The sequence below is a fragment of the Drosophila hydei genome, unplaced genomic scaffold (assembly GCF_003285905.1).
Source record: "Drosophila hydei strain 15085-1641.00,03,60 unplaced genomic scaffold, DhydRS2 tig00008145-arrow-arrow-pilon, whole genome shotgun sequence".
In the NCBI taxonomy this organism is placed as follows: Eukaryota; Metazoa; Arthropoda; class Insecta; order Diptera; family Drosophilidae; genus Drosophila; species Drosophila hydei.
Genome location: NW_022045850.1, coordinates 470,209 through 496,530, shown reverse-complemented (window position 1 = coordinate 496,530; position 26,322 = coordinate 470,209). Strand labels below are relative to the sequence as shown.

Below are 26,322 nucleotides of genomic sequence, written 5' to 3'. Positions count from 1 at the left end.
TAAAAGATCCGTCATTGTCGACTTGCAAATTGTTGCGTAGATTTTTCTTGCATCTGCCTGTATGATGCTGTAAACTTCAGCTCGGAATGATATTTAATGTAACGTTCAATTGATGCAATTGAATCTTAAGAGATGCCAAAGAGATGGCATGACAAATAGATATAGCTTCTACGAAGCTTTACAGCAACTTTAATGGCATATTTTACCACATCCAAGGTGAAGTCGAAGGTGGAGGAGGAGAAAGCGAAAGCGAAAGAGGATAACTAGACGGAGAGGGAAAAGAAGACAAGGAGAATGAGGAGAACTACTATAAGAAGGAGGATAAGGAAAGGAGACGGTGAAGGTGTCCATTTGACAATCAATAACTCCGTTCCAAGACCAAAAATTGGATCGATTCTTGGATCGTTTCAATTTTGAAGTTGTTTTGTTGTTTTTTTCTTAAAGTTCTGAAAATAGTTGTTCAATCTTCATCATCAAAAATATTTTTCAAGCTTTTAAATTTTCAAGGATTTAATATTTTTTTTTAAGTATTTTAAAAAATGTTTAGGTTATTTAATACTTTGAATATTTTTCGAGTTCTGAAATTTTTCAAATGTTTTGTATAATTTTTACCTTTTTCAAATATGTGTGTAAATTAAAAAAAAAATTAATTAGTCCCATACCTTAATTAATTATATTTATATATATGAGAAAAAGAAATGTATTTGTTTTTGCAAACCTAAAAAATATTAAATTGAGTGGTTGAAGTTTGGATGCTCGAAGTACTGGATGAAATGGGTCAAATAAATAAAAAATAAAAATTATAAAAATGTATATATTTAATCTTTCAATTGCAATTCAAAGTCATTAATTAAAACTAAATTTATTTGTATGTTATTTACATTTGTCATGACTAATACACAATAAAATTAAATATTATATATAGTTAAATCAAATATAGATTAAGACCCTATTTGATATTTTTATTCGATTTCTATTTTGGTTCACTTGCTTCTCGATCATGGATCAGAACAGATCAGATAGTGGTCTGCTGCCATTTATATTTAACAAAATGATATATATGCATATATATTCATATATACTTAATGGTTTTATTATTGTTTGTCTTTTCATTTATTTTTCATATTTTCAGATTCTCAAGATGTAGAGGCCGCTCACAAGAGAGGATGACTATACGTTGACGTGTGATGGAAAGCATGTTGAAAGATGGGCGAACCAGTTGAATGATTGGAGTGAATGAATGCTGTGGCTGTACCGGAGGTGGCAGGGGCGAGGGCGGGGTCATGGACGTGGGCGGTGGATGTTCCGGACGGTGTTGTAGGTGGTGTGAAGTTTTGACTGAGGGCCGCTGTTTCAGCTAAATTGAAATATAAAGATGATGGCGAGGTTGCCGCTGCTGCTGCTTTTGCTGCTGCTGCTGCCGCTGCTGCTGCTGCTGCTGCTGCTGCTGCTGGAGATGCTGATGCTGATGCTGATGATGTTGGTGCTATTTGTGGCAATAGCATTGGTGGGTTATCCATTGACGACTTGCTGCAGCTGACGGTGCTGTTTGCAACTGTTTCCTCGACAACGTGTGCTACCGCGACAGCGGCTGCTGCTGCAGCTTTCGACAGCAGCTCGCTGGGCAAATTAAAGATTGAAGATCACTGAAGCCTCGGCCAATAATTGCTGCCTGCCAAATCGGAGACATTTTGTGTCGATATTTGTACAGGTACCGAAACGCCCGCAGATATTACACCTGAAATAGAAGCGAGTTTAATTTATGAGTAAGTCTCTGACCGACTGTCTGGCAAATGCTCCATGTAGCCCTTCTGCCGTAGCCCTTCACGTAAGAGTGATCTAGCCGGAAATGTCTAACAACGATATACCAGACTAATTTGAAGTTAGATGCGAGATTGCTTGATATATTTTTGTATCCCTTGCATAACTCGGAAACGGTCTTCAAAGGGTGAAAAAAAATTAAATTAAGTATATATATCATATATATTACCTGTATTGGCTGTGCCAACTGCCGAGCCGTTGCCGTAAACTCCATGTTGTGGCGGCTGTTGATGAGCGGCTGCAGGATTGCAGGCGGTGTTCCGTGGATGGGCCGCATAGGGAGATCCCAGGGACAGTGGATCGTGGAACATATATGGATAACTATCCCTTTGTTGCAAGCATGTCGGCGTCATCGAACTCAACGACGACGTCATAGAGCTGGGTAAAGTGGGAAAAGCAGAACACATATTTCAACACGAGCTCCAGCTTCAGATGTGTGGACTACATACATACGTATAGCAAATAAGAGTGTTCTAGTCGGGAGTGCCTGACTAGCAGATACCCGAAGCGTTGCTCAGAGCTACAGTCTGATTCTATGGTTTTTTACATACATAGCCATACACAAACACACCCACACACTCAGCCACACACACACACACTCTATCTCCAAACCAATTTGGCTTCAGAGAGGTTAGATCAACATCGGACGCCTGGGATGTGATACTCGATACTCTGGCACAATACAATATCCCTAAATATCTAGGAGAAATAATTAAGAGCTACTTCCAAGGCACGAGTGTCTGCCAGAGTCCCCCAAGGATCAGTACTGGGGCCTCTCATATGGAATGCGTTGTATGATGGAGTACTGCGCCTAGATCTACACTCAGGCTCACACCGTAGCCGTCGTTACCATAGGAAAGGAGCTTAAGGATACAGCGGATATGTGCATCCGAGATTGGTTAATAGCAGCAGGAGCTCATAAAACTGAAGCCGTCCTTGTCAGCAGCCGTAAGAGAGTGGAAACTTCCCACATAAGGATTGGCAGAACCATCATTGAGTCAAGGAGAGCGATAAAGTATCTTGGCGTCATGCTGGACACAGTAATGACTTTTCGCGAGCACTTGGAATATGTGCAGCAAAAAGCTGCTGATTCCTGCAGAGCTCTCTCTAGAATAATGCTGAATACAAGGGGAGCGAAGCAAGTCATAAGCGTCATAAGGTCCGCCATCCTTTAGGCAGCGCCAATCTGGTCGAGAGCAATGAACACTCATAGTTACAGCCGAGGTATTTGCACCACGTACCGATTGAACGCAATCCGAGTCAGATGTGCCTTCAGAACAGTCTGAGAAGAAGCGGCGTTCGTCCTAGCAGGAATGGTACGACTAGAAGACCTAGAAGACCCTGGTCACCGAGGCCGCAGAGCGGAATTCCCGAGCACAAATAACACTAAATAGCATCGCTCTATGGATTAATCGTAAGCACGGTAATACGAATTTTTAACTTTCACAGATTCTTTCTGGCCATGGATATTTTCCGCAGCTACCTGAAGCGGTTTGGCCATGAGGATACTGGCGAGTGTTCCTGGTGCGAAAGAGGGCTAGTGGACGACGCCAACCACATAACGAGTCTCGAGGAAACTCTAGGCCGACCCATCAGAGTGGAGTCTAAGATAACCTGGACCCTAGTTAGTTCCTTCGCAGCAACCACAATGCTGGAACTGCGTAGAGTCGAGCGCAGTAGAAGGAGCATTTCCCCCGGTTAAAGTAGCGCAAAGTGCTTACGAAACAATGCTTTACGGCCGTACCGCAAGCCTCATGCTCTACCTTATACTTATTGAAAATATGTAAAATGTAGTATACTTTAAGTGCAAACAAAAGATTACAAAAAAAACACGCACACACACACGCATGCATAACGCACACACATTGTGGGCGTAAAGCCCACTGATTGAATAACCTTTACCCATTTACATATTTGTCTATTATTATTTCAGAAGAGATATCTATATATGTGCATTTTATATTGGGTCTTTCTATTTGCACCGGGCTCCAGGGTATACTAAAGATTGATAATTTGGGAATTACTTGTAGTTTTCTGCCATAGTTGCGATTGGTTGCGGGATGGATGAGTACATTGTGTTGAAACCGGTGTTTAAAGGTAGACGGGGTGCCACGGCTTGCAAAGGTGGGCTCTCGGAGTTGTTATGAGCATTACTGCCGGCCTCGCCTCCGTGTATCTGTAAGTAGAATGTTGCAAAAGATTAGTAAAAGAGAGAATGAAGAAGCCATGTCAGATGCTATAGGCGGGATTGGCCGATTAAGGTATATCTGGAGTCCCAGCCGATCACATCCTGAATATTTTGTGCACTTCATGCTTTAGAAGGATCAATGTAACCAATTTCAAATCTCTAGCTATCACAGGATGTAAGATCGAACTCAAACACGAAGAGAATTGTGGGAAGCGTAATCCGCTGGCAAGTAAAGGACAGACGAAAGACAGACAAGGAACACGAAAGGGGGCATCGCTATCAACAGATCAGCCGGAGCGCAGTCTCAAGGATTGTTCTAGGACTGCTTAACGATCTCTCGAGCTATCTCAAACAGATAAGAGAATTCAATTGTATATTTACTGTTGGCCCACTAGAAGTTTCGGTTAGACTGTTGTTGTTGTTGTTGCCAGTTGCATGTGCTGCTACTGTTGTGCCGTCTGATACGGCCGAGCTGCCGATGCTGGGCGTCGAACTGTTTGCCGCAGTGCCATTGGCAGGTGCCGAGCTGCCAGAGGTGAGATTATTGGAGCTTGTACGACCGCTAATCACAGCTCCGCCGCCCACATTATCCACCGATCGCCTTTGGGTGCGCAGCTTCTCTTCTCGTCGCCATTTGGCCCGCCGATTGGAGAACCACACCTAAATTTAAGAAAAGATATAAGATTCTCAAATTATTATGAATAGAATTGTGGGCAGTGAGAGGGAGAACATATCGAGAAGGTGCACATAAATAAAATAAAAGTTGTAGAAAGAGACGATATCAGATCACATTTGCCATCCCCACAACCCCAGGAGCTGAACAGCAACAGCACAGCACAGAAGCTTGCGATTTCCTATTTATAGATATAAGATAGATATATATATATATAGATATAGATATAGATATATAGATATAAGGCGACCTCTAGCGTTAGAACGTATTCTAAGATACCAAGATCCGCATTCAGATGCATTCAGACCTTAGACTGAGCTGATTCTGTGGATTTTTTAGCCGATATCTAAAGTAGGAAACAAATTACATTTGTATTAGATGCACAAGCTATGAAGTTCTTCCGGGGCCTTAAATTATTATATACCGAAAATAGTATTTCCCGATTCTGACTTCGCTCATCAGTTGTAAAAGTGAAACTACATTTTTGTAGCAATTGTGAGCTTTTAAAAATTGTAACCCTCTGTTATGGTGTAGTCAGATCGAATCGTTGAATTATTAGCACAACAGAGTGAAGCACAATGGAGTGAAAAGTACTTGGTCATGGAAGCTTCATGGAAGCACTTGTTTCGACTTCCATATTTTCACATAATGAAATTGCGCTTGACATTTATAAATGCTTGCAAACGCCATTCGCTTCATGGCTATTTACCTAGTGAAGTAATAAAAACACACAGAAAGCAGTCAGCAGAAAGCAGAACGAAGCTCACAACGACGATTGAATACCCTTCCAAAACTGGATATAAGTATATGCCTGAACTTATGGAACAATTGCAGTCTAATTAGGATGAAAATTGATTTCGATCTTATATATATGCCTCATATACAGACACCATGGGATATTTCTCTCAGAAAGGCTTTTCTCTAACTCTCTCCACAAAGGATCCATTACAACTCAGTTCGAAAAGTCGAGTGTGTATTCAGTGAGTTACATACTTGATGCCAAAAACATAATACCCTCTTTCGCTCAATATACAAGGGTATCTCTGTACAACAACATACATACATACCCGATTTTGACATGTAATGAAGTTTAAGCATTATCGCATCAGTCGAGGGAGTCGAATGAGACCCTTTTGCCTGAGCTCGGTGACAAAAGGGCTGTGGCTGAGGCTATGACTGTAGCTGTGAATGGGCTCGGAAATATTTGATATTTGCCTTTATACTTTCATCCATGAAATTTATTATTTTTTTGCGCGAATTGCGGCTCCCTGTCCATCATCAGATTTTGGTGCTGCTTGACAAAACACTTGAGAGCAGTTTGCTTGCAGAATCACAAGTAGTTTCAAGTGTTTTCACAGTCAAATTGTTTTTATTAAGTTACACAAATAATAATAGTATCACGAGAGGCGAGCACAACACAGCCGAAGCATGAAAAAAAAACATTAATAACAAATAATTAGAGGGGTGCGTGAACCAAGTTCGAGTTCGAGTTCGAGCTCGAGGGTTCGTTTTCATTCTCGTGGCTAGTCGTTCGTGGCTAGTCGCTCGTGGCTAAAAGCCACGGGTAATCACTTCAGACAATCGTTAAAATAAAATTCAGCCAAAATAAAGGGCCGAAGAACTCAATCTATATGTAGCACCCTCTGCTACGGTCTTAGCTCAGCTCAATATTATTTCTCGAAATGTCAAGACTTTCCAAATACCCTGGTTGAGATAGAGAGGCAGAGACAGGGGCGAGAGGGGGTGACGGAGAGAGGGAAGAATAACTGAAGAATAACTGAACTAAATAGAAAACACAAATAGAAATATTATAAAAGGTCAAAAAGAAAACACTTAATTGAAAATTGACTTCAAACAGATCTTAAATGAAAAGAATTAAACAAAACGGAAAGACAAACCTGAATACGTGCCTCTGGCAAACCAATTTTTTCTGCAAGCCTCTCCCGTGCGAAGACATCCGGATAGTGCGTCCGTTCGAATTCTGAGGCGAATATTATATATGATTCATGAGTATATTTGTTTGTGTCCATTGAAGGTCAACCCTGAACGTTCTTACCTTTCTCCAAGCTGTCGATTTGCTCGTTGGTAAATGAAGTCCGATTACGCTGCAATTTGCGCTTCAGTCGCAGACGCATTTGGGAATCCTCATCGCCGGATGAATTGTGATCGGAATTGCCATCCGAGGTGCTCTCATGGGAGTTGGGGTGGGAGAGATCGCCAGGATATAGATCTGAAATGCGAACGAGCAAGTATATATATATTTGTTTCCATATCCTCAAGTCGTAATATAATTATGTATTTGAACTTTGATTCGCTTTCAGGCGGACGGATCGATTTTGCAATCGCTTCGGAAATAAATGTAAATGGGGTCGGCCAATATACCCTGAATTTCCATTCTCAATGGGCATATCTCACTTCGGCATTCATTCTCATAGATTCGAATCTGTTTAGAGAAGATGCAGATGCTGTGGCATTTGTAAAATCATTTCGTTGATTGCTTTTGCTTATCTTTGCGGAACATTTGTTAGGACCAACAAAACACAATAAGGAGCTCATGGCATACTCATGGCATCAGTAGTTTCCCTGTTGCAAATGTGCGGTAGAGAGATGGAAAGGGATGGGGTTGAGTTGGGCTGGGCTGGGCTTGACATTGCTACTTACATTGGGTGAAGCGACATATGTCAGCCTTATTTATTGATCGAAGAGTAAACAAAAACAATTGAAAGGCGAACAAAAAATCCTTCATGGACTGAATTACGCTCCTCAATTAGATTTAATGGCAAATAACAAATGACCAACAAATTAACTATTTTTGTTTGTCCGATGTGTTTGATCATCTGTGACAAAATGTTTCCAATGTAGCAAATGCTCTGTTCGAAATGCCTTAGGGGTTGGTTGCTTTCGCTTTACTTCTCATCTCGATGACTTCTAATACCCCATACGTCATTAAAGTGATTTCGAATTGCAAACTCTAACGTAATGCTTCTTCGGTGCTTATTGAGAGTTTCTTTCGAAAACTCTAACCAAACTTTAATTGAATACCCAAATGGGGAAAAATTACTTAATAAGTTCTGCAGATTGCTTTAAAGGAATTTGTATTGTCAACTAGCAAAAGCCATCCAACTGAAGTCAGTCTAATAACATCTGACGGACCAGGTGCCTCTCCGATATGAAAGATAAAGAGCTACAACAAGACTTTGAGCAGCATTCAGCTGCCAACACAAACTATGACTCACAATACACATGATGATGAACTTGAGCAAATCATTTCCAGCATCCAAGAAAACTCCTGGCCTTGATTCCTTTGCCATGCACATAAGCAAAGGTCGTAAGAATATCTGCAGGCCGTCCGCAAGATTCCTGTCTTTCCCCAATAGTATACAGCACACATACATCCGAGATGGCCCCTGAAGTGGATGCACTGCATCGAATGTTGTGGATGATGCTGGCTCTACAATCTTTGCAGCTAATATCTCAAATTCACTCCGAGAAGTCTTTAACACCATTATTGCTTAATTCAAAAGGTGGATAATTCTTTCTTTTCAATTCAATCTCATCTACAAGAAAAAGGCAAAATATTTACATCACATCTAATAGTACTTACCTCAAATAGACGGACAACTGACATTAACACAACAATGCAAAATATTTAGGAGTTATCTTAGACAACAAAGTTTGATAACATTGTTATTAAATTGCATATTTAAGAAACTAAGACATTACGTCGTTTTTTGTATCCAATCATAGATAGAAAGTCTCGCCGGCGGAAGTCAGCCCTGGTTGCACATTTATAAGAACCAAGCCACGCAAAGTCAAATATTAGACATGATATTTGATCTATCCTGGAATTCAACAGAGGAGTTACACAATAAAGCTAAACCTGAACTATCCTCAGAGAGAATGGGTCATCCTCACACTAGTTTTATAAATAGATGTCATTTTTCAAGTTATCCGCACTTGCAAAACATTACATACTACTACACCAGACATTGACTAATTTTTTAGAACGTACTTCTTGAGTTTACTACAAATTGATGAGGTTTTTGCATGCATTTTTGCCATAGTCCTATGTTAAGCTTTATAAATTCTGTCTTCAAATTGCTTACTTGTAACATGATAGATATAGAATAAACATTTTTGAAACTTACAAAATACTTTACAGAGGATGCTCCTCCATTGAACAAAGTCAGATTATAAATTCGGAAATTAAAGAAGAATATATTGGAGCCTGTAGTAATGTGGACAAGCGACAAGCGACAAGCGCTGTCTAAAAGTAAAGATTGTTCTATGTGTATTTCAGGACTCGAATTTCGATTTATTGAAACAGTCTCGATTTCAGCGAGTTTGTCATCAAATGTGATCTCGAGCTAGCAGCTTGAAGTGGAAACTCGTATAGCATTAGCGAACATTGCAGTCTGTGTTCTTTGCCAGTCCAGAAATTCGATTATTATCGAAATTAAGGAAAGGGGAAGGCGTATGGCGTACGACGATACGCGATCAAAAATTTCAAATTTCAAATTTTTAGAGAGACGGAGGGATATAACTTCAGCGGCTCAGCTCGTCGTCCTGATGAAGAATATATATACTTTATGGGCTATGTCATGTCGCATTATGTACAAATGAGCATTATTATAACATTACCAGTGGGTTCGCGGATAGTCTGAGTCGGCAGTGCCTGCCTTGATACACGGACTTCTACCCTGTAAATACGCCGTTTTAATCAGCAACTTTCGGAAGTGCCCGTCGGAAATAGGTTATATAAGCCATTGCCCCTCCTAAATTTAACTGATGATAGAAGTTCTATCTAGCAGGAACAAAAATCGATGTTGCCAAATGCCTTTGACACGGAGGCAGCACATTATGCGATTGAAAATAAATGATTAATTTTAGGTTTACGAGTGTACCTAACCAGGGTGTTAGCAAAAGCTAGCTAGCTAAATGGGCTGTTTTATATATACATACATATTCTTAACAATTCAGTAGAAATACTATATTTTACCTCGCTTTTGAATCTCATCTCTGGTTATCTGTCCAGATAGATTAGTGGGTACTGCTGTGGGCGTTGGTGGTAATGTTAAATGTGCTGTCGTTGTATTTCCCGGATACCAGGCCCAGCCGCCTGATTGTCCATTGAACATTCTTAGCTTTTCATAGACAGATTCATTTTGTTGTTGCGCCTGCTGCTCCTTCTGCGATGCCAAATTACGCAGCACCCGATTAATAGATGAAACCTGCAATTAAAGCCAAAATGGCACAAAGGACGGACATTCGCTTACATTAGATATCCAAGTAAAAGGTAATTCATATAAGTGTGTGTGTGTGTGCGTGTGCGTGTGCGTGTGTGTGTATGTGTGTTTGTATTTGTTATTTGTGTAAATGTAGTGGAATGTAGCGCCATTTCCTACCCCCGAAGCACACAAATGCAACGCAAGATGCTGCCATTGGCTATAAGTTACAGCCAATCAGACGCATTTGTACAAGAGCGAGATGGCAAGAGTGTACATTTTATACGCATGTTAAAACATTTTTACAAATACGACTTACACACACATTGCAATAACAGTTTATCAGCTTGGCACGATACATGTATGTGTCCATATCTAAGTATATATGTAGTATATATGTATGTGTGTTTTCGCATTAAAGAGCTTGCTTTTAACAAGGATCAAGGCAGCTGATACATTTAAACCTAATTACTTAACACGCGACGGGCAGACTGGTACATCATGTATAGAGTTCAAGCACAGTATATTGGTTTATAGTGTTGTTTAAAAGCTTTTTTGCGTGTGTTAGCCTTTGTAAATAGTCAGCGACGATATTTGTTTTTCAATATCGAAATCTTTCTGCTGATATACTTTCCAATCTACTACAACTGCAATGATACTATATCAATATACATACACAAATGTAATATTGTTCACGAGTATATATATGGATGTATCGGTCAGACTGGATGTCCCTTTTGCCATAATATATATATATATATATTTCTCTCAAAATTTGAAGTCTAGCATCATCCCCTACCGAGGATTGTTTCGTGTGCTTATGAATTTAGGAATATTTTGACAGCTTGAAGCAAATTAAAATGCCGTCGGAATAAAATCATATAGATCGGAACGCTTCGATATGGATGGAGTACACATAGTATGTACTTTAGATACTTTAGAGCTAAGATCAACAAGTATTTAACTTAGTCCCACCTCGTCCGCCTTCGCCTCTACAAATAGACTTATGTGATATCATGTGATATGATAATTTGAGCGACTTTCAAGGAAAATTACACTAATAATATAATAACAGGATTATCTAAATATATTAAAGATACGAGATGGCCAGATATCTGTCAGTTGGGTATACATACTCATATATATATTTAAATTCGCCTATGCAACAATCAGAAGGGAAAATGTATTCAAAAAGGTATCACAGAGTAACGTCGAGTTTACAGAGCTTAGAGTCTTGGGCCCCCCTAAAACTTGCTTAGCGTGTATATTGGCATTATAAAGAGCAAACCTTTGATGTCTTTTGATCTCTTTATGTGACAAATACAAAAAAGTCGTGTAACTCATTATATAATCGCAAGAAATGTCAACGAGAGGTACAAGCACCCAAATGCAAAGAAACGCCAACTCCAAATGCCTCAGACACGTGCCAACACTTAAAAAGGACCAAAGTGCGGCTAACCATGTTCCGATTAATGGCAGGCAAACAGCGATGCAGCGGACATTCGGCAAATGCTTTGAGTCTACACTATATTCTCAAACATATATGTACATATGTATGCTCTTATGTAAATAGAATGTATACAATGTATATAATACATTAATATATAATTTAAGCTGTGCACATTTCTGTTGAATGTTACTAGCCAATAAGTTAAAAATATAGTAAATTCGCTAAAGACCAATGGCAATCTACAAAGTCAGATACCACCCAGACTTTTAGTTATATTAATGTTTATAACAATAAAAACAGAGCGCTGCATCGCATACAGATATACGGACAGCAGCTGGCGAGAATTATATTTATGTTGTATCATTATTTGGGAATCATCGATATATTGAATAATAATTATTGTGGATTCTATAGCCCCGTCCCATGCCCATTTAAATGGGCATGGCCCATAAATGGTGAAGTTAGCAACTATCTAGAAGCAGTAGGCATTAAACGTGTTTTACCTTTCGCATCAATTAAGCTCGATTCCGGTCTGCTTTACTGCGCTAATTATAAAATGCCTGCAAAGTACCTAAAATGCGCACAAGCCAGTCTTATAAACAGAGAGAGAAATATCTTTTCAAGATCTGGTCAATTGCATAACATAACTTGATTAATAATGTCAAGCATACTCTTAAGACAAGTAAGAATGCTCTAGTCGGGGTACATGACAAGGTGACACCCTGATCCCAGTCCCATCAGCGTTTTTTAATATTTTTAATAGTCTGTTCAAGTTAAAAAAAAAAAACAAATAAAAACCGTTATTATGAGAAGTTTCGGACCAACTTGTTTACGGAACGCCACTTCATACGCTACTTCATACCCCTCCACTTCATGCGCTTGGGATCGAAACCAGTAATTATCAACATCTAGCGCCGCCTCTACCAACGCCGCCACTTCTTATACAAGAAGTTGCAAATATCAACTTTTGTTGCAGCTGATATAAAAGAACATTTGCCAGCTCTTTTAGTTGTTGGCGAACGAACTTCTCTCACTTTACAGTTGGAGTTGGGTAAACATACGATGCATATGATACGAAATGAGGAGCTGGAGTCATTTGCTGTGACTCTGCTAGTAAAAGTTGCAGCTATACAATTCTCAACTGGTTATCTCCCACAGTATTAGAGCTAGAATTTCCAAATTTGGCATGGGTGGTACTAAGAATTAATGATATACCAATGCCAACTGGAAGCGTGGTAAATCGGATGCAACTGTTAATGGTATTTGAACAAATTCTGTTATATTTGAACATTAGACTTGAAGTATGACATATAAAGTAGTTAGTACAGCCCGCATCTCAAAATTATTATCTATTAATTAAGGTATGCATTTTAGGAAAAAATGATAGTTCTATAAAAGTGCATATTCTACAGTTTTCAATTAGAAACTGAACTAATTTAATTTGATTAGGTTCGTGTCTATAGCACGCATAACAAGTTTGTTTTAAACAAGAAATCTCTAGTCGGTGTGCCCGACTAGAAGATACCCATTCCTATCTGCGTTTTTTAATATTTTCAATAGTATTAAAAATAAAAGAAAAAAAAAACAAATCGATATTACGACGCCAAGATTCGAACCCAAATTGTTTATGGAAACCGTGCATCAAGCTCTATACCAACACCGCCACTTCATTATTAAAAACCATGACATGATCGAGCCTAGAGACTACCCGCTTACAAGCGCCGCCTCTGCCAACGCAGCCACCGCACCGCTTGTAAAGAGAGTTGCAAATTTGAAGTTAAGTAGCAGCTAATAATTCGGCACAATTTAATGGAAATTTCGATTCTTCAAATAGAAAAGAATGCATGTGTGCACTAATTACAAAATTTGGAGGCTCTAGCTCTTAGGACGTACGAGATATAATTTATTAATTGCATTTCAATCATGTTTTTATTCGATAACAATTCAATGCGAATAGTTATCGAATATTTGAAACAAACTCGATATGCGCGCGCTATACACGGACCTACAAGGAAGTCTCTAGCTCTTATATAAGCTCAGATCGACGTGTTCACACATACAGACAGACTTAAGTAATACAGAAGTTATTAAACAAAAGGATTTTCCAATTTGCAAAAGCACATGTCAAGCAGCGCCACATGCATTCAAATGCGTGTATTCTTTTCTATTCCAAGAATCGAAATTGCGATTGAATACTGCTTGAATTATCAGCTGCTACTTAGCTTCAAATTTGCAACTCTTCTTGCAAGAGGTGCAGAGGCTGCCTTGGTAGAGGCGGCGCTCGTGTGCAGCTAGTACCAGGGTTCGAGACGTTGGAGATGAAATATTTTTTATTGTTTTATGTTTTTTTTTTTCAATTATGAATTGGCGATGTTGGTAGAGTTGGTGCACGTTGCGCAAACAATCCGGGTTCAAATCCTGGTCTCGTAATGTCGTTTTTTATTTATTGTCTTTTTTTTTTTAATACTCGATACAAACTACGGAAAATATTAAATTATTCGAATTCTAACAATATAATCGCAATTGCGATTAAGTTGTATTGTCAGAAGCTACTTTAATTTGAATCTGCGAGTTCCTCTTCAAGCTGTGAAGTGGTGATATTGATATTGGAGGCGGTGTGCCGCTCAGTGCTCAATTCCAGGCGGCATCGAGAATATATAGCATGCTATTTGATTTTGAATTCGAACTCGACAGGTTTATGTTACATGCCTACTATGGAGAATATCTTTTAGTCAAGTCGGAAAAAATGGTTTAGAAGATAAGTATTGTTATCTTAAGGATCATTCTGTCACAGTTTTTATATTTTTAACATTAAAAAAATATGTTAGAGGGCAAACAAGCAAGTTCCATAAAGCTTTTCGAACAAAATATATAAATACTTAAACATTAAATCTGCATACATATATGAATGTATATATGAATATATACATATATGAAATATTTTAAAAAAGGTTTTCGGAACTATCTTGGAAAATCAAAATCCATATTTAGAATACTTCCAGAGGTCTCTATATATTTGGTGTATTATTTTTATTTTAATCTGCGGCCAAATTTCTATTCAGCAATTATCTACCTATTTTTTCGGTTGAAGAAAAGTAGATCTAATCTAAATCTTAATCCATTTTAAAAACTTTGGGCAGGCATTGTTTTGAAATTACTTTAATCCATTGTGCAGCCCAGCTCTGCTCTGCTCTGCTCTTCAATCTTGATGGCACGCACTGTAATTCCTACCCTCGCGCTCTCTCGCAATCTCTTTCTCTCTCTCTCTCTCACTCGGCTTTTAACCGTCACTCCATCTAATATTCTTGTAGACATAAGATTCACCCTATTTGGGTCAGCTAAATTTGGTATTGGAATTAGTGTTCTCAATTGTTACTATTGTTTAGTGTTTGAAAGGTTAGAGATTGTGTGAAGCAAAACGGGAACAAGAAAGGGAACTGGTCAAAATAAAATTTGAAAAAAGCTCAAAAATATTAAACATAAATATATCAGTTATAGATCATTTAAATTAGATGAATATGTTGGGTGATCTAGGCATACATAGCTCGAGGTCTTGTTATATATATTTTTTGTATACCCTGATCCCACTGAAATAGGGTATGGTCGTTTTGTAGGTCCGTGTATAGCACGCGCAGGTCAAGTTTGTTTCAAATATTCGATAACTATTTTCATTTAGTTGTTATCGAATAAAAACATTATTGAAATGCAGTAAATAAATTATATCTCGAACGTCTTAAGAGCTAGAGCCTCAAAATTTTGTGTTTAGTTTTATGTATTATTTATGCAATTTTGATTTTTGTTGGATTTTGGATACCGGCTCCAAATTTCCCCAAGTTCTTAAAATTTAAGTTCAGGTGGAACTAGGGCCATTATGTGAAGGCGTTTGCATCTCAACCAAGCCAATAGGATGTGTATATCATATGCTGAAAATTTCCATTAAAATCCATTAAGTAAAACAGAAGTTATTAAACAAAACGTTTGGCCAATTTGCAAATGAACATGTCAGCAGCGCCAAGCGTGTATTGTTCATTCAAATGCGTGTATTCTTTTCTATTCCAAGAATCGAAATTGCGATTGAATACTGCTTGAATTATCAACTGCTTCTCAGCTTCAAATTTGGCGGTGTTGGTAAAGTTGGTTCACGTTGCGCAAACAATCCGGGTTCGAATCCTGGTCTCGTAATGTCGTTTTTTATTTGTTTTCTTTTTTTTTTGAATACTCGATACAAACTACGGAAATTATTTATACACGCAAAAAGGACTGGGATCAGGGTATCTCCTAGTCGGGCACCCCGACTAGAGCTTTCTTACTTGTTTAATTTTGCTGTTTTTGTTTGCAATCTGTCTTATACTAGACAATAAACAAATTTTTCAACAATAATAATACATAACCGAATGGCTTGGGCTCCAATGAGATGAATCCCTATATTTATCTACTTTACATATTTATATATCTCTGTGGGGCAGGTCTAGGACATGAAATCTTTTAAGTTGCTTGAGTTATCCAGTAGTCTTAGTGATAGAGCATTATCGTGGTTATGTAGTTTATTCATGTATCTATTTGCATATAGTTGTATTTCTTCTTTAACAAGGGGCAGTTTAACATCTTTGTGGATATTATAAATAGTCACATACCAGGGTGATCATGTAATCATTCTGAGCGTCTTGAACTGGTATCGCTGTATAATTTCGATATTAGAATTACTAGCAGTACCCCATAACTGCAATGCGTAGGTCCATAGTGGCTTAAGTACGGCCTTATACAGCCTTAATTTGTTCTCAAGACTAAGTTCAGAACGTGGCCCTAACAGCCAATACATTTTCTTGGTTTTCGCCTCGAGCTGCTCTTTTTCGATTTGATATGCTGCTTCCAAGTTAGCCGCCGATCAAGAAGAACACCGAGGTATTTTACCGATTCACTAACAGGTATAGCATGACCGTTTAGTGTGCCTGCAGAACAACTTCCAGGTTTCAGAGAAAATGCAACTTGCACTGACTTTTGCGTGTTCACTATCTTGTTATATAAAAATGGTATTCTATACAGACATACACATTGACAGAGTGAGTGTCAGTGCATCTAAAGCTGACTGACTGAAAGTAGACCAAGGTTTGTGCCATGAAGCCGAAAGGAGACGGCTCATCACTGTCTTAAGATAACACATTTAAGAAAGCATTAAGAAAGACTTTTCACGTTTACTTGTAAACATCGCTTTCCTTAATATGAAGCTAGCGTAGTTCATTCTGGCGTCCAAAAGGGCGTTTTCTATAAAAGATTAACTACCAAATCTAAAACTTTGGGAGCTGTAGGTTTTCCCAACAGGAATCCTTAAGGTTGGTCTTCGTCAGATTTCAAGCCTTTGGTGTTGGAAGCAGAAACGGATCAGGTAAGCATACTCACACAGGAGTTTATACGTACAAATATATACAGAAAAAATGAAAAAGACAAGTAATGTATACTCTGTTTTCACAATGCTAACCGGTATATGCATGTTTTATCTGAGTGAATTTTGTATATCTAGAATTGATGTCATTGTACTTACGCTTGGAATATTATCACTATTGCATACTTGCTCGGACAGGAGTCGGTCCCGAATTTCCCATGCAAATATACTTGGACATTCCCTTTTGTAATCGGCAATCTTTTGTACGACGGGCGTGGTAGCCACTCGGGGCTTTGAACCGCCTATTGCTCGAGGCTTAATTGATCCTGTTTCATAATATCTATAAGTAGAAAAGCAGAGCAAGAGAGAGAGAGAGAGTTAGCGTATAAGAAACTTAAATTACATTTATCCACTAGCCTTGCATGTATATTTATCATATAATCGGCATATACGCCTCTTATTCAATAGAGTGAGCAGATTATTTGTTGAAACTTTCATTCGTACCCGAGAAACAACACAAAAGTTATGGAAGAAAACGTGTGGTCAATTGTAGCAGAAGTAGCACGTGCCAAGCAGTGACAAGCGCTGGCATTTGGTCTACACGTATGCACACATACACACACTCACTCAAGCATTCATTCATTTTCGAATTCTATAAATAGAACCACAATTGCATTGAATTGAGTTCGAATTGTCTGTTAGAAAGATGGTTGAGGGGATTCGTGTTGTCACGGAGACTGGAGTTCGAGCTCAGGCGAAGTCAAATTTCTGTAAGTAAGTAAGTACACTTCTTTTGCTAATTTACACAAGGAACAAATTCTTTTAGTCGAAAGTTACTTAAAATTTATAATCTATTGTGATTGAATACGACATACATGTGTACCTGTGTGAATTATGAAGTCTTCTGATTTGTTTTATTTTTTGCATTTATGGAATAGATTTTTTTAAATTTATTTTTATTTATGGAATACTTTATTTTTATATAAAATAAATTAATTGATCCTTATTTTTAAGAATATCACGTTTTTTACTGCTCTATTTGTACACCTACGTATATTACATTTTGACATTTCAGTGAAATCGCTTAAAATTCATATCGAGCATGAAATAGACATTTAGACTGTTGGAACGGAGCATAATATAGAGTGTACGTTTATTAAATTGCTCTCCACTTTCATTAATATCGATCAATGTCAATCATTTGAAAAAAATGCTCCTCACTGGAAGATTTGTATTTTGTAAGAAAGAGCTTTAAAATGTAAGTGATAAACAAGGACAGCCGTTGCATAGCGAGAAGTAAATATGCGCTTAGAAGCAGCCCAGGTACATGAATTGAAATAGAAGGATTTGCTAGTCGGCCACTTGTCCTTATGAATGCACTTCTTATCCGTGTAACTTATCTAATTACTGATGGTTTTTTAATAGTGCTATAATATGTCTAAGATCTGCTCATTTCAGTGTCGTCTCTTACCTGCCCAAGATTTTGCTGACGCATCCGTTGGATACTTGAAGTATTCGTGATATATCACATGGGCGTGCACCGGAATGAGCCAGCTCGACGATTTTTTGACGTGTGGAGTCGGGCAAGGGTCTGCCATTAACATAGACGCCGCCCAGCTGATTGATGCCACTGTGACCCGCAGTCGAGCAGCCAAATAACGCACTTTGACCCACACCGACGCCGACCGATGAGTGCGGATGATGTCCGTGCATAATATGTTCCGTAGTTAGCATCATTTTGATACAGTTATTTTGTTATAACTAAGAGTAAGCGATTTGAATTATGATATCCGTTACTCCGATTTATGTGCGATTGAATGGTATATGCATTATCGATGAATATTTGGACTATTTTTATATTACATATAGATGTATTTATATACATATATATGTGGGCATGTACGTATATTCATATATAAATATATATATGTATACGGATTCACTGACTTCTAGCCTTACATGCAATAATTTCGTTGTTGAATTTTGTACTTTTACTCATATAAATATATATATACTTATATATGTTTATTTTGTTTCATTTTGTATCTGTATTACACTTTACACTACGTTACAGTTTTACTTCGATTTTTCGGCGGGCTTATAATTAATTTATTAAAATTTAGTTTTCATTCCTTTTTTCTTTCTGTTCTTTGTACTTATTGTCTGTTATTAATTAATTGATTTTTTACTTTATTTTCGATATCGATTTCGAATTCTATTTCGATTTCGTATGCTGTAAAGCAGTTAGACATCGTTGCCGATCTGCTATCTGCCAATGGGCAGCCCAGCGACCCGGCGGCAACGCCACGGATTGCGTGCCCGTCACTTCGCCTAACAATTTGTTAGCTTCAAAATGCAAAAGAATCAAACTGCGGCGGCGGTGTTCAGTGTACAGTGAACAAACTTGTGTACGACTAACTGGTTAGCCAAGCGAAACGATAATGAGCTCTCAAGCGAAAGACCGAACCTGCCCAGACACAGAGGAGGGCAGCAGTACCGTATATCAGAGGCAACCAACAAATGCGACAAGGCGGCCATTTTGAGTGCATGCGAGCCCAAGCAAGAGCGGGATGGCACTGTTCTAAGTTGTGCTAACGTTACGCGAAACGACGATAGTCACACGCTTTGCGCATGAAAGGGATGACAATACACTGTTCGTGTGTGTAAATCGCTTGGTATAACAGGACCCAGAATCATCCCAGGTTACTCAGCCATTTACAAAAATAAAAGCCGCGTGGACCTCTTATTAAGAGTGTGCTGGAAAACTTTTTTTTTCATATATATACACACATATATATACATATATATATATATATATATAAATATATATATATATATATATATATATATGTATATATATATATATATATATATATATGTATATACAGACACAAATGCAAATAAAGCCCAACGGAGGGTTACGTTTGTCATCATTCATACATATATATGCTTATTATATACATACGTACATATGTATATGGTTAGCCATATGTAAATGTATGCAAGTAAGGTATGGCTTTTTTATACCCTGTATTAGAATACTTGAAAGGAGTATTTCATAAGGTGTACACAATGCATTTGCATGCAAACTATATACAGACGTGTTCGTCTTAATATGCTAAATGCATGCTTAAATTCATACATTAAAAACATCAATAACAGGGAAAGTCAAGTGAAGAATACATACAAATATCTACAATTAAGTTAACCAAAGATGTGTTGCATGAAAATATATATACGAAACATATATATAGTAATATAAATAAAGCAATTCAGTCCATTATATACCTATCCGTACATATCGCTTGGAGCTCCATATTTGTTCTTAAAAATTTAATCAATATCTACCTAACTAAATACAGATTTGAAAGTTCAATATCTTAACAATTGTATATTTTTATTTATTTTTATTTCTTTTATTATTTCTTTATATTATTATACATTTTTTACTAATTATTTTGCACATTATTTATTTATTATTATTATTCTTGTTATGATCTCTATTGTGGTTTTTATATAATTCATCAAGCAATAATAATAAAATTTATTTCTCTGCGTAATTTTAGTTTTATTTTCTTATTTTTGTGATCTAATTTTATTAATTAATAATATTTTTATATTAATAATAATATATATATATATATATATATATATATATTATGTCATTTTAAATTATTTATTTATTATATATATTACAGTATATTTTTCATTTGCTATCATCTTATATTATAAACATATTTTAATTATTTCGATTTTCCATAACATTGTATTTATGTAATTTTTTTTATTTTGCTTTTATTTTTTATGCTGTATTTTGTATAGTAATTCATATTCATGTTTTTTCGTAGCTGTTCTATTTCAGTTAGTTTATAATATTTTTAAAATAAGAAAATAAGTTAAGTTACGTAAACACATATAGCTGTTACACAACAAGAAAAAGGAGGCCAACAATAAGAACAACAACAGCAACAAGCACAACAACAAAGCACAGAACAATAATAACAACAGCAGCAAATCGAACGGTCCATAGAATGTTGAAAATTGTGCCATATCATAAGCCGTTTCCACCCTCAATTGCGTAAGCATCGTAAGCAAATCGCAACTCAAACCTCATTTCCTTGACGGAACTTGTGCCTTAGCTTACGAAGCCCTCGTAGTACTCATACTCCTTTTTTTCATAGTGGATTTCGACTGGGGACTGGGGACTACTCGATGGATGGATGGTTGAAGAGGAACGTCAATTTCAACATGCTGGCCGACACGTTTTTGGGATTTTTGAAGTCACACGCATCAACACACACACCCACATAGCCACACACGCACACAGACAGACACACACGCGCACACACCCTCGCACACTCATAAAGAATGTCGTTGCCTTCTTCAAAGCAAATTCCTCGCCTGGTCCTTAAAATTGGGTAGAAATTTCATGGATCATTTTCTGGAGGTGACGAATCAGAATTTTTTCTTTATTTTTTTTTTTGTTTTTTGTTTGTGAAATGTGTGAAAAATGTTAATTTGTTTTATATTAGATTCTTGCAATTGCAGCGGGTATTTCCAACAAATAATTGACTTATCCTATATATTATTATCATATATATATATATATATATATTTCCTAAATTGCAATTATTCAAACTAGAAGTTGAGCTCTACAAATCATATTGACACTGAGGCATACGTATTTCGGAGATATAATACTTATTGTCTTTGCGCATTGAAAATGTGTAGAAAGGGTATATCCACACGTCCATCTGTCTGAATGTTTCGAATCTCTCAAGCTACAAAATTAAGCGATTATACATTTAAAAATACATATATACATATTTCAAAATTCCAGTCAGCATTCAAATAATTTCAATAACATATATATAATATTCGAAAGCCAAGAGCCAAATATATAGATGGTTAGGGGAAAAACAGCAAAAGAGAAAGAGAGCAAATGAGAACGAGCGTCGGGGCACGAGTTCAAAGTATGCGGATAGGGAGTGAGATTTGTGGTAGGCTGGCCTATTGATTACTGCTGTCAACAAACTCTTAACGATCCAGAGGTGCAAACAGATAGAGAGGGCGAGAGGGAGAGAAAAGAAAGGAAGTCTATATTAAATAACGCAGAGTGTTTTTGTTTCGGCGAGAAAACACAATTAGGACCACGAACACCATGTTCCACAAAAACAGTCTCCGGGTACCAAAATATGAAAGCCCTCAAAAAACTATTTAGTTAAATATGGTTTTAGTTTGAAATTTTTATAAACACATACCTTTGTAAATAGATCAATTAAAATAACTTGAGAGATGTTCGACTATTCGATTTGTATACCTCTTCTTCTACAGTTAGCAACACGAACACACGAAGTAACAATTAGATTAGAACTGTTTATCTTCCCGTCTGTATCTAGCTTTTGTATTTTACGCCGAACCCATTGTAAGTAACCGGCAGAATAAGGCTTCGCAGACTCCAGAAAGCATATGTATTTTTGATCTTGTTTGTCTGTCCGCCTAGTCCTCCATGCGAATGAGAAATAGAGAGAGGTAGAGAATTCTTCTCGATAACTTATTTCATTAGTATTGATAATAAGCAATCATTTGATTCCTGTGGGGAATGCACATTTTCTAAAGTTTCCCACAGCTTCGCCCTTTGCCGTAGGTGGCGCAGGTGCTTTTTTTGCAAAGTATATATGATAAGCTCAGAATGAAATAACAACACTGCGCAGGGTTCAGGGTATCTCCTAGTCGGGTACTCCCGACTACAGCACTTTTACTGCTTTAATATGACATATATATGTATGAAATGCGCCAGCAAGCCTTAGCATTTTGGTTCGCAACACATCGACTGAGATATAAAGATATCCCTCTTGGATCCACAATAATAATAAGCCGCAGAATTGGCCGCAGTGGTAACGTCAACGTCAGTCACAAGCTTATTAACAAAAAAGAAGCAAATAGAAAATAGAAAATAAAAAAAAGTATATGCAACACAATGAGATGAAAAGAAGAAAGAGAGAACAAAATGTAGCTTAGGTAAATAAAACAAAGACCAAAAAACCGCAGACAGACGGCGCGGAGTGATTGAAGAGGAAGACTCTAAAATATAATAACTAAAATAACAATAGAGGTCAAAGTAGTTACACTGCATACTCAATACAGAATAGATAGAGGGACACAGATATGAGTAGCCCAGAGTACCTCTCTCCTCTATACAATGAGACTCCGCGAGGGTTTATTAGGCAGATGTAGGGACAGACCTCAGCCCTTACTTAGGGGTGACCGGAGCTCAGCTCAGCTAAGCCTAGACGAGCCTACCCTTAAAGTAAACAATTAAATAAATCGATGCATTGTATATATAGATATATGTACAATATATCTATACAATATATATATATATATATATATATAGCTACTCTTCTTCACGTTGCTGTTATTGTAAAAAGGCGTAATGGGTATATATATGTTATATGCATATATATGTGGTAAGTTTTCAACATTCCTCCTTATAGACCGCCTTTGGCATAAACAATTGAATGCTTCTCATTATGTTCGGCAGATTCACATCACACATTGAATCATTTTTAGACTTCTGTGTGTACACATTTAATATCAACTTCATTGTACACGTTGTTTACTCTGTAATTACACACTTCAAAAAATAGATCTCCGAAGGCTAAGGAGGGAAGATAGAAAATAAACGATAGAAGATAGAAGATAGAAGATAGAAGATAGAAGATAGAAGAGAGAAGATAGAAGATAGAAGATAGAAGATAGAAGATAGAAGATAGAAGATAGAAGATAGAAGATAGAAGATAGAAGATAGAAGATAGAAGATAGAAGATAGAAGATAGAAGATAGAAGATAGAAGATAGAAGATAGAAGATAGAAGATAGAAGATAGAAGATAGAAGATAGAAGATAGAAGATAGAAGATAGAAGATAGAAGATAGAAGATAGAAGATAGAAGATAGAAGATAGAAGATAGAAGATAGAAGATAGAAGATAGAAGATAGAAGATAGAAGATAGAAGATAGAAGATAGAAGATAGAAGATAGAAGATAGAAGATAGAAGATAGAAGATAGAAGATAGAAGATAGAAGATAGAAGATAGAAGATAGAAGATAGAAGATAGAAGATAGAAGATAGAAGATAGAAGATAGAAGATAGAAGATAGAAGATAGAAGATAGAAGATAGAAGATAGAAGATAGAAGATAGAAGATAGAAGATAGAAGATAGAAGATAGAAGATAGAAGATAGAAGATAGAAGATAGAAGATAGAAGATAGAAGATAGAAGATAGAAGATAGAAGATAGAAGATAGAAGATAGAAGATAGAAGATAGAAGATAGAAGATAGAAGATAGAAGATAGAAGATAGAAGATAGAAGATAGAAGATAGAAGATAGAAGATAGAAAAGAAGATAGAAGATAGAAGATAGAAGATAGAAGATAGAAGATAGAAGATTAGAAGATAGAAGATAGAAGATAGAAGATAGAAGATAGAAGTAGAAGATGAAGATAGAAGATAGAGATAGAAGATAGAAGATAGAAGATAGAGATAGAATAGAAGATAGAAGATAGAAGATAGAAGATAGAAGATAGAAGATAGAAGATAGAAGATAGAAGATAGAAGATGAAGATAGAAGATAGAAGATAGAAGATAGAAGATAGAAGATAGAAGATAGAAGATAGAAGATAGAAGATAGAAGATAGAAGATAGAAGATAGAAGATAGAAGATAGAAGATAGAATAGAAGAAGATAGAAGATAGAAGATAGAAGATAGAAGATAGAAGATAGAAGATAGAAGATAGAAGATAGAAGATAGAAGATAGAAGATAGAAGATAGAAGATAGAAGATAGAAGATAGAAGATAGAAGATAGAAGATAGAAGATAGAAGATAGAAGATAGAAGATAGAAGATAGAAGATAGAAGATAGAAGATAGAAGATAGAAGATAGAAGATAGAAGATAGAAGATAGAAGATAGAAGATAGAAGATAGAAGATAGAAGATAGAAGATAGAAGATAGAAGATAGAAGATAGAAGATAGAAGATAGAAGATAGAAGATAGAAGATAGAAGATAGAAGATAGAAGATAGAAGATAGAAGATAGAAGATAGAAGATAGAAGATAGAAGATAGAAGATAGAAGATAGAAGATAGAAGATAGAAGATAGAAGATAGAAGATAGAAGATAGAAGATAGAAGATAGAAGATAGAAGATAGAAGAGAGAAGAGAGAAGAGAGAAGAGAGAAGATGGAAGATTGAGATAGAATATAGAATATAGAATATAGTTTGAAGAGAAGAGAGAAGATGGAAGATTGAGATAGAATATAGAATATAGAATATAGTTTAGAGTGCCCGACTAGGAGTCACCCTGAACCCAGGAGGCGATCTCTCTAATTATCGTGCTCATTCATATAGTTTTAGTCTTATAACCTTATAGATATACAAATTTAAGTTTGAATGGAGCTGTATGTACATTATATATTATTTGAACTATTGGTTGAAATCTCCAGGTGGGATAGTTGGATAAAAAGAGAGAGAGTCAAGGCCAGACTGACTAGATTGATGCTTTCGATGAAGAATATATATACTTGATGGGATTCTCTTGTCAATATGCCAGTTGCGGAATAATCGTCTTTTCTTTGAGTCAATAATCCCACCTTCTTTAGGATAGCGCGCAATGCTGATTGTTGATTTTCTTTGTGCTCCGCGGACTTTTCTTGCGAGTCGTCTCACCGATGTCGCTTCTATTTCGGTTTGCCGTCACATTTGAGCCTGTCTTGTAGAAAGTTGGCTCGCATGCCTAGACTGCAGCTTGGAGTCGTCATAACCCTGGATGCCCCTATGCGTCTAATTCAAATTCATTTGGGATTTGAGCCAGAGTACACATTATCAAACTAAACATTATTGAAGTGCTGTAAATTCCGTATCATATTGAAAGTTGCTCCCGTTAAGTAAGTGAGCAGTTCCGAGCAGCAAACACGACCATGATGAGAGAGTTCCTCCTATAAAGGGAGTAGCAGAGATGGCTGGTTCAATCTGTGCCTGCTCTTTGGGACTGCTTGCGTTGGTCTGCACGCGTTGCGTATTACGTGCCGGATGCGGAAATATTATTTTAAATAACTGCGCACAATCGTAGAGGCCAGCCGTCCTGTCGCTAGTCCGTTGGGGCGGCAACAGTTCTAGACGAATGCCTGGCTATATATACATCATTAACTGGTTTCTTTTTGCTGGGAGTGGGTGGTTGGACTTTGTGCGTGTGCACGGGAAATTAAGAAACGGGAGCGTGCTGAATCTGATTCGTAATATTTGCTTACCAAAAAGCTACAATCCTACATTTATTTATTGCCTGGCTTTACAAATAAGTTAGCATTTAGTTCTTATAGATAACCTACTGAACTCAACTACGGTCAGCATACTTCATTTATTTTGAAAAATATTCTTTTATTTTTATAACTTAATTCAATAAAATTGAATAAAGCTGAAGTTTTCTTACCAGCTTTTATTTATATTTATTATAAATATATATATATATATATATACTATATTTATATAATATATTTATTTATCAACTTTGAAGTATTCGTAGAGTG

At 36.9% G+C, this 26,322-nt stretch overlaps 1 protein-coding gene across 2 annotated transcripts; it reads right to left on the bottom strand.

The window, feature by feature from the left end:
* Window positions 1-1,623: 1,623 nt before the first annotated feature.
* Window positions 1,624-19,101, bottom strand: LOC111597683 (paired box protein Pax-6). Of its 2 annotated transcripts, XM_023312525.2 has the most exons (10): window positions 18,927-19,101; window positions 18,209-18,585; window positions 16,897-17,077; window positions 9,682-9,913; window positions 6,739-6,912; window positions 6,581-6,663; window positions 4,391-4,669; window positions 3,846-3,997; window positions 1,991-2,199; window positions 1,624-1,738 (listed from the first exon to the last, which is right to left on the bottom strand). In XM_023312525.2, the coding sequence occupies exons 2-10, from the start codon at window positions 18,472-18,474 to the stop codon at window positions 1,644-1,646; spliced, it is 1,671 nt and encodes a 556-aa protein (XP_023168293.1). In that variant the 5' UTR covers window positions 18,475-18,585; window positions 18,927-19,101; the 3' UTR covers window positions 1,624-1,643. The 2 variants fall into 2 exon arrangements, with proteins under 2 accessions (XP_023168293.1, XP_023168285.1); XM_023312517.2 differs by lacking the exon at window positions 18,927-19,101 and having other exon boundaries at window positions 18,209-18,636.
* Between the last annotated feature and the right edge of the window lie 7,221 nt (window positions 19,102-26,322).